General features: G+C 39.7%; 1 protein-coding gene across 1 annotated transcript; it reads right to left on the bottom strand.

Moving 5' to 3' along the window:
* Positions 1-6,383: 6,383 nt before the first annotated feature.
* On the bottom strand, positions 6,384-6,821 carry LOC138883679 (uncharacterized). The gene has a single exon (XM_070164379.1). The coding sequence runs from the start codon at positions 6,819-6,821 to the stop codon at positions 6,384-6,386; it is 438 nt and encodes a 145-aa protein (XP_070020480.1).
* Between the last annotated feature and the right edge of the window lie 3,176 nt (positions 6,822-9,997).

The following is a 9,997-nucleotide window of genomic DNA, read 5'->3' as shown; positions in this document are numbered from 1 at the left end:
GGAGAGTCCAAATAATGAACCGTTTGATGACTTCAATATCTAAAATATATCCAATACTTAGAATCAAAAACCTTCAAAATCGCGCCGGATAATATTTTGAAACCAACTTTAGATTTCACCATGTTAAAAATTTCAAATTTGCGCAGTCTCACCAAAAAAAAATCATATCTCGGTGTAGGAATATCGAAATTGCAAACCGTTTGATTTCAAGAAAACTAGACTTCAAGATTTAGAATATATCCAAAATTCTCAATCAAACAACTTCATAATCGTCCCAGATAATATTTTGAAATCAACTTTATATTGTACCACGCTATCAATTCCAGATTTGGCGCAGTCTCACCAAAAAATACATATCTCAGCATAGAAATATCGAAATTTCAAACTGTTTAATTTCAAGAAAACTAGAATTCAAGACCTAGAACATATCCAAAATTCTCAATCAAACAACTTTAGAATCGTCCTAGATAATATTTTGAAATCAACTTTATATTGTACCATGCTATCAATTCCAGATTTGCGCAGTCTCACCAAAAAAATTCATATCTCGGTATGGAAGCCTCGAGATCGGAAGACGTCTTACTTGTCACACCTCCTTTTTACCTACATCCCCGGAAAAGAGTATATAAGGGAGTTTTTTCCAACTTAAAGTGACAATCGAAACGGGATTATTTATTTATTAAATTCAGTGTCGCCACTTGGGATAATTTATGGTATCCCAAGTCACCGGTTTCAAATTCCGAATCGAGGAAAGATTGACTCTGTTTTACAGTCCGCGAACACAGAAATCCGGGTAAGGAATTCTGTTAACCTGGGAGAAGGTATTAGGCATTCCCGAGTTCTGTGATTCTAGCACGGTCGCTCAAGTGTTATTCGGCTTAATTATCTGATTTTAAACAATTATGAACCTACGCAAATTTTAACTTTTATCCGCTTTTATTCATTTTTAGAGGCAATTGCAACGTCATTAAAACACGTCTCAAATCATGTCACATAAATGCACTCGTGATCTTTGACATATTTTAACATCGTTGTGATTTGGATTTGGGTCACATAAATGCGCACCCGAATTTAGGAAAGTAATATTATTAAACTAATGCGCCTAAAGCAATTACGAATTTGTAACTTTGCGAGGGCCATGAAAATTCTCTAAATGGCATGCCTCGATTTCTAAGGATAAACAAAATTAATTAAAAGAGGGCCATGCAATTGTCATTTTTGTTCAGCACGGTGCACCTCGATTTATTAGAAAAACAATACTTAATCAAACGGGCCTAAGATGTTTGAGCCTATTCTAGATTAAGACTCAAATTGCTTTTAATGGTCATAAACCCAAGTGAGATCAGGAGGTATTTTAATTACATGAAGAGGTTTGGGCCAATGCAACTATTAATTAAGAGCTGGTTCGAATAAAAAGAACATAAGTCTTAGCATATACAAGGCCCTGCTCGTGGAAAGCCCTTAGACTTGGGCCTGGGGAGAGCCCAAGTTTTCTTACGGACTGACTCGTCATTGAGTCTAGATGGAGCCTCGTCAACCCAATTCGAACAAGGAAATTGGACTCCAAATGACCATTACAGAATCACGGAGAACGAACATGATTATTCGAATTAGGCTGTTATTACAATTCCTAAGCAGATTATTCGAATCTACCCTAACGTGATTTCTCAGCACACGTATGCTAACAACTATTTCACTTCATCTCATTTACTTGCCTTAAATCATAATTCCCAGACAATTTCAAACCAGCAGTGATTTTCAAAATAAAACATTCAACTAATACTCATATTATACAACTTAAGCTATCAAACAGTAACATGAAATCCTGGACATATCATTAGGCCTCAATATTCAAATGAGCTGCAAAGGCCTAAGGGATCTAACACCATACGCTTAGCTAACACTGCTTAATCACAGAATTTAGCTAATGATCACTATTTTATCAAGTTCCATTTCTCAACGGTCCAAGACCAGCTATACTAGCAAGAATTTCAAAAACAAGCAACATTTAACTACAAGGGCTCTACTAACTCCAAACAGATGCAGCTGACTAAGAGTTCTCATATCGAACATACAATGCATCAATTAACTCCAAAAGACTGAAACTAAACTAAAGGATCTGAATATGTTGAAGCCATATTTAGCACTCCAGATTCCATTTTACTTCAATATCAAGCCTCATGTGAGGTGAGTCTAGAAACATGTACCTGGAATATGAAATGAAAGAAAGCAAGGGGAAGTCAGTAGCCAAGCAGCAGAGTAGCAGAACCCAGTAACTAAGAATACCCAGTAAAACCAAATTCAAACCCAAGAGTGAGGTGCAGCAGTCCAGAAAACAATTTAAATTGAACCGTGACCTCAACAACTTCAAATCAAACTTTCACAAACACAAGTTCAATCCATTTTAACCCCCAAACGATTCAGGAATTACTTCAGAGACTAAATTGTAACCAATAAATGCAGAAAAAAATCAATGAAACAGTGATACTTTTGTATTTCCAGTCATTTTCAATTTTTCTCTGATTTCTCTCTTCAATTTCTGCCTTGAAAGGCAAGAAAACCATGCCTTTATAGGCAAGGAAGTAGGGCAGTTTACAGAAATCAGATTTGCAATTAGACCCTTTTCATGTTTTCATTTTTGCCTAGATATCCCTATTTAGTTTTCAAAGTTTCAAAACAATCCCCAAGTCAGCTTCTAAGAAGCTTCCTAATCAGTTATACAAATATTCCCCTAAGCAAATACCCAAAACTACCCCCATACCCATGTTATTTACACTTAGCAACTCATAGGTCAAGCTGACCCAAAGGCCTGATATGGGTTAATAACCCAGGTTCAGTTCCTTCTTGGGCTTCTGATTCCTCAGAGTCTAATTAAAATCAAACGATGACTCCAATTTTGAGAAACTGACCCAAACTTTCCCTAAACAAAGAAACATGTAACCATTTGTTTAAAAACAGCCGAAACCAAAAGCAAACTGAATGAACTAACCAGTACAATTTCATAACAAAAGATTAATTAAATCATGGGCCTAATTTCATTGACTAAGTGATTAAACTGATGATGAAACCATGATTATGCTATTATTACAAAGACCTAGACAAACAAGACAGGGTGGACTAAAGAAATAAGATAATCAAGCTTCACAACGACAAAGAGGAAAATAGAACAAGAAATGGAACCAATTTGAACTCGGAAAAAACCCTCAAACGAACTTTGACCAAACCAAAAGATAAGGGATGAGGAGGAAGATGAAACAACGAAGGAAGATAAAATACAAGAAGGAGGCACTTACCGAATCAAAGCTCGAAACCTAATTGATACTGATTTAAACGAAAAGTGATGTTACCCAGTTGTTCTTCATAAAAAACAAGTGAACAACATCACTTTCGTGTTTAATCAACCTTCAACCTTTAGAAAAACAAGGGCAAGTAGCCATGCAAGCCACAGAACCAAAGATCGAACCATTTTGATTTCTTGTGGCTTCAAGCTCTATCCTTAGATTCAAGATTCGACGAATTTGGGAGGGATTCGAGGGATATGGGTTAGGGATTTGGAAAGAGGGGGTCATGGGGGTTTCAGGGTGTTAGTTTGGGGGCAGTTCGGGGTGGCGCCGCCAGGCAGACGCGGTAGGAAAAAGGGGCGGCTCTAAGGTTTCGTGGGAGTTCTCTGAAAGAGAGATGAAAGAGATGAGAGACGGGGTTTGGGGGGTAGTGAGATTAGGACCATAATATACTAAGGATACCCTTAGTTCCGAACTGTTTGATCCAAGGAAATCAACGGTCCAGATCAAAGGTGGACAAAACGGTGTCGTTTGGTCACTAGACGGGGCGGAACGGGTGTGGAGTTGGGCCGGATCTGAGCGGGTGTTAGAATGGGTATGGGAGGAAAAATTTGGGCTTGGGTAAAAAATTAAGGACTTGGCCCAAATCTGACTCTCTTCTTAGTTTATTCCCTTTTCCTTTTCAATTCAATTTTTCCAAAATTCTTTTAAATTAAAATTTTAAAATAAAACCTAAATTAATCCCTAATCAAATAATTCTTATCAAATTAAATTAAATAACTCTAAATAATTATCACAACTATTTAATTCCCAAATTAAAACAAGCGACGAAATTCAAATGCGCAAAAATAAACTATTTTTGTGATTTTCCTTTTTATAAAGCAACTTAATTAATTAATTAACCCTAAAATGTCAACCTAAATCCTAAATGCCAATGTACATATTTTTGTATTTTCATTAGTTAAATAAAATAGGCATGCACAGACAAATGCAAACATTTAACATAAAATGCCACAAAAATCCATAAAATTGCAAATAATGAGAAGAAATTATTTTGTTTTGGAATTATGGGAGCAGTTCATATAGGGCAAAAATCACGTGCTCACATTACTTGCCATAAATCGAAATTTAAGAGCCATATTCTCACAAATATCTTGGGGTTCAAATCTCACTGAATTTGAAACGTTGCGCCAAGCAATCATTTCCTTATACTTGTGTTTCCTTTTGACGCCTTGCTTTTCTTCCCCTTTCTTTTAGGCAGAGGGCAGACTTGGAGACCAACAAACTTGAAGGTTTGGCGAACCTGAAGACATAGAGAATCCCTGGACTTCAACGCAAATACTTGACATCCTTCTAAAATCGGCTCATTGAAGATATCAATTTACCAAGGAGGGTTGCCCCCTTTAAATCAAATGAGATCAAAGTTTAACAGGAGAATGACATTTCAGCTTGATTTTGTATTCCTCCAACTTCACTCGAACAACAATTGGGGCAATATGTATCTTTTAAACTTATGCGACTGAACTTAGAATGAAACTCCAAGTTGCCTATGTACCTCGGTGAAGAGGATCAAGTCATACCGTAGTTCAGACTGGGTAGATTTTTTTTCTTTTTTTTTTACATCCTAACTTTTGCCTAGGCCGCTTTTTTCGAGATTTTCAACCTAGCGGACCTTTTTTTTAGGGCCGTACACAGTTTATACTCTTGCGGGCCAGGAGTGTAGCAACATGCAGTTTAGGCTCGTGCGTCAAGGAGCATTGCAACTTCAAGGATAATACTTCTTCAAAAACTTGCCATTGATAGGGTCGATCCTCATACCATCTACATCAACCAGCTTGTAAGCCCTAATTGAGTAAGCTTCTTGTACGACATATGGCCCATCCCATTTTAAAGTGAACTTCCCTACAGGTTTATGGGAAGTAATTATGGGTCTTTGTACGGCAAAGACTTGATCTCCTACTTGAAAGGATCTCAGGCGAACTCTTTTATTGAAGGCGCGAGATAATCGAGCTTGATAACATTCAAGACTCTGTTGAGCTTCCAATCTCTTTTCATTAAGAGCTTCCAACTCTGCTAATCGAAGTCGAGCATTTTCTTTATCAGTGATCCCTTCTTGAATAGTTAGTTGTAACGAAGGAATTTGACGCTCAAGTGGCAAGACGACTTCGACTCCATAAACGAGCGAATAAGGAGTCACATGTGTCGGTGTGCGGTGAGTCGTCCTATATGCCCATAGAGCTTCTTCCATACGGTCATTCCAATCTCGTTTGGATTTGGAGACTACTTTCTTTAACAAGTTGCATAGAGTCTTGTTGAATGCCTCAGCTAGACCATTGGCGGCAGCATTGTACATCGAAGAGTTACGTTGTTTGAAGCCAAAGAGCTCACAAATCTTATTCATCAACCTATTGTCGAACGGCTTGCCATTATCCGTTATTATGTAACAGGGAATGCCAAAGCGATAGATGATGTTTACTCGGATGAAACTTGCAACATTTTCCTTCTTTACCTCTTTAAGAGCAACAGCTTTAGCCCATTTTGAGTAGTAGTCAGTTGCAGCCAAGAGGTATAGGTGGCCACCAGAGGACTTTGGCAGTGGTCCAACAACATCCAATCCCCAAGCGTCAAATGGCCAGGATGCAACAGTCGGGTGCAACACTTCAAGAGTTTGATGAATAAAATTCGCATGGAATTGACAAGCCTTGCATCTTCGAGCATAGTCCAAGCAATCTTTTACCATCGTTGGCCAATAATATCCCATCCTTTTATATGGAAGTGGAGCTTTGGTCCAGACTGGTGTGACCCACATACCCCAGAATGTGCCTCTTGCAAAGCTTGGAGAGCTTCTTCTTCTTCTAGGCATCGCAAGAGTACTCATTCGAACGACCTTCTGTATAGAGTATCCTTATAGTAAAAGAAGTGAGGTGCACGACGACGGATTTCAGTCCTTCTCCTCGGATTTTCTAGAAGTATCCCATAGCATAAGTAGTCGATAATGGGTTGTCGTCATTCTTCTTTCTCAACTTCAGAAACAACAACAAGATGCTTGAGTTCGTTATATTCACCTTCGACCTCATTTGGTGGCGGTACTACCCATTTTTGTTAGACGGTGACTTGCGCTTGGTCAGGCAGGGCTAATAATGAAGCTAGAGCAGCTAAAGCATCAACCTTCTTATTTTCTTTCTTTGGTACATATTGAATAGTCACATCGCTGCGCCACCCCATCAACTTTTTTGCGTAATCATAATATGGGCATAGTTCAGGCTTCTTGACCTCGTAACTACCCAAAAGCTGATTGACCACTAACTGGGAGTCACCAAAGACTTGCAATTGCAATTGCTTCATATCAACGACCATCTCAAGCCCAAGTATTAATGCTTGATACTCAGCAACATTGTTGGAATAGAGTTGTGTCAAGGTGAAGGAGTAGGGCAAGACTTCACCTTGGGGAGTGACAAATACTACGCCAGCCCCGACTCCTCCACGATGCGCAGCACCATCAAAGTACATCTTCCATGGAGGTTGAACTTCAATGACCATTGCGTCCTCATCAGGTAGTTCATCAGTTAGCTCTTAGTCGTCAAGTATCGGATGATCTGCCAAGAAGTCTGCCAATCCTTGTCCTTTTACAGCCTTTTAAGGGATGTACAAAATCTCGAATTGTTGAAATTGGAGGTACCATCTCGCTAGTCGATCACTAAGAACAGGTTTTGACATCACGAACTTGATGGGATTTGCTTTAGAAACAAGACGGACAACATGATCTTGAAAGTAGTGCTTCAACTTTTGAATTGAGAAGACTAGCGCCAAACACAACTTTTCAATTGGCGAATAGTTCAACTCGTTAGGTGTCATCATCTTGCTCAAGTAGTAAAGAGAGTTTTCTTTCCCCTCACTATTTTCTTGGGCCAACAGTGCTCCAACAAACCTTTCCTGCATCGCAATGTATAGTATCAATGGTTTTCCTGGTATAAGAGCTGCTAAAACTGGAGGCTTCATCAAGTAGGTTTTGATACTTTCGAAGGCATTCCTATAAGCTTGATCCTACTTGAAAGGAATGCCTTTCTTCATGAGGTGACTAAATGGTTGGCACCTCCCAGCCAGGTTTGATATGAATCTTCTAAGTTATGCTAGCTTTCTTTGCAGACTTTTCAATTCATGGATATCTTGAGGCTCGGGCATTTTCAAAATGGCATCCACTTTGTCTTGATCAATTTCGATCCCTCGATGTCGGACAATGAAACCAAGGAACTTTCCAGAAGTAACTCCAAAGGCACATTTCAACGGATTCATCCTAAGTTAGTACCTCTGGAGCAATTCAAATAACATCCTCAAGTCTTTCATGTGGTCGCCCTTCTCTCTTGATTTCACCACCAAGTCGTCAACATAGCATTCGACATTCTTGTGGAGAAGATCATCGAAACTATTTTGCATAGCCCTTTGGTAAGTAGAACCAGCATTCTTCAAGCCAAAAGGCATTACCTTGTAGCAATAAATACCCTTGGGGGTGCGAAACGTAGTAAGCTCTTCATCTTTTGGTGCCATGTGGATTTGGTTATAGCCCGCCGAACCGTCCATGAAAGACATTGCCTCGTAACCAGTAGTAGCATCGATCATCAGCTCTAGAATAGGAAACGGGAATTCATATTTGGGACATGCATTATTGAGGTCCCTTAAGTCAACGCATACTCGAATCTGGCCATTCTTCTTCCTTACAAGGACAATACTTGAAACTCATGTTGGGTATTTAACTTCCTGAATAAATCCAGCTTCAATGAGTTTGTTAACTTCAGTTTCAATCAGGGGAACCAAGTCCGGCCTAAAACGCTTTTGAGCTTGTTTAACAGGGCGAGCACCATTTTTGACTGCAAGGTGATGGACTGCTACTTTCGGGTCCAAGCCAGGCATCTCTTTGTAACTCCAAGCAAAGACATCCCTGAATTCTTTGAGTAACTCAATATAAGTGCTCTCTTCGTCAGCTTCTAGTAAAGCACTTAGGTAGGTGGGTCTTGGTTCCTCATCGGTGCCAAGGTTAACTTCTTTTAAGGCATCAACTATCGTCTTCACTCCTTATTCAAGTTCAGGTAGAGCATCTTTCGCATCTTCATCTTCTTGAGGGTCCCCATCATTGAAGGATATGTGATAACACAACGAAACATCCTCCAATTCCTCATTATCTTCCATCGAAGACGAAACACCATTCTCGTCTTGTACAGTGACATGATACGAGGAACCTATACTTTCTTCATCTTCGTTACGTTCCTTAGTGTAGACCACAGTATATGGCTTTACCTTCAGTGCTTCTTCATATGAAACCACCAGTTTTGTTTGTCGCCTCATTCTGGAAGGAACCAAACTTTGGAAATCCTTAGAGATCTCCTGAATTTTGGGTGAAGCGGGTGTTCTTGTATTTCGATGATTTCTCTGGAACTTATTCCCCTTCTTTAATGGACCCAATCTCTCAAATACAGAAGTTCTCATAGTTGATTTTCCAAGCGGATCAAAGACAGAAGGCATGTTAGAAGCGGCAAATTCGTCTTCTACACTGATATAATTGCTACTAGCCTTTTTTTATTGACATGCGTTGGTGACGGTTGCTTGTATCCCAGACCTTCACGTGGTTGCCTCGTTGCAGCTTATGATGGGAGCTTCCCTAACTTTGATGGCTCATTGGGATTGTATCCAGCTTTTACAAATAGCTTGTAAGCTTTAGGATCGAAACCTTCATCTGTTCGCTTTATAGGGAGTGCCACATTCTGCAAACAATTTTGGGCTACAAACCCTGCAAGCGGCTATGAGGACACCTTTACTGCCTCAATTCGTTTTACCGGAAGAGTTAACTCCCTTAGCATCTTGGTTTGGAGATTATGTGATCCGCCCTCGTCTTTCTTCCTTTTAGGGACATATTGGAGCATGAGACTTACTTTCTTTCCATAAGATGTAATACCCCCTTTATGAGATTTATTCACATTGGCGGGTACCTCCTCAGTAACAATTTTGGCTTTACCAATAGTCACATCAGCTCTTTTAGTTATGGGTTCGGTATTCTTGCTTTTTGTACGATCATTAACTTTCAGCTCCCTCACAATGCGGTTCTTCAAGTAGAACTTTGTATCGGCGAAGTGTGACTTAGCCTCGGTGAATGGCTCATTATCAGCAACTACCGTCTTCTCGACTTCACCCTCGTAGTATTTCAAACATTGATGGTAGGTAGATGGAACAACTTTATTCTCATGTATCCAAGGCATCCCAAGCAAAACATTGTATGAAGTCTTCGCGTCGATCATATACAACCATGCATTTGATTGCATATCTTCAATAGTGATTCCCAGCCTGATCGCGCCTATGGCTCTTTGCCCCCTTGGTTGAATCCTTGGATCATCACACGACTTTCTGAGAGTTCATTCATAGGAATACCAAGTTCTTTCACAGTGTGGATTGGCAAATTATTCATTGAGGATCCTCCATCAACCAAAATCTGATTTACCCTTTCATCGCGCATATAGCCAACAGGTACAATGGGTGGTTATGAGGAGTGTCACCTAGCAAAAGATCGTCATTTGTGAATGTGACCTTTTCCTCACAAGCGTTAACTTCTTGAGGAGTGGACCCGATGGGCTTTTCCGAAGATGGTGCCAATGGTAGGTCATCACTTTTTTCTTCCCCCTTGTCAGCATGGCAACAAGAGGCATCAATGCCCTCATGGGAAATCTTCG

The sequence above is a fragment of the Nicotiana sylvestris genome, chromosome 12 (genome assembly GCF_000393655.2).
Source record: "Nicotiana sylvestris chromosome 12, ASM39365v2, whole genome shotgun sequence".
NCBI lineage: Eukaryota > Viridiplantae > Streptophyta > Magnoliopsida > Solanales > Solanaceae > Nicotiana > Nicotiana sylvestris.
This window is presented reverse-complemented; position numbering and strand designations above follow the sequence as displayed.

Coding starts and splice junctions, on each gene's coding strand:
- LOC138883679 (XM_070164379.1), bottom strand. CDS start 6,821: ATGGTCATTGAAGTTCAACCTCCATGGAAGATGTACTTTGATGGTGCT.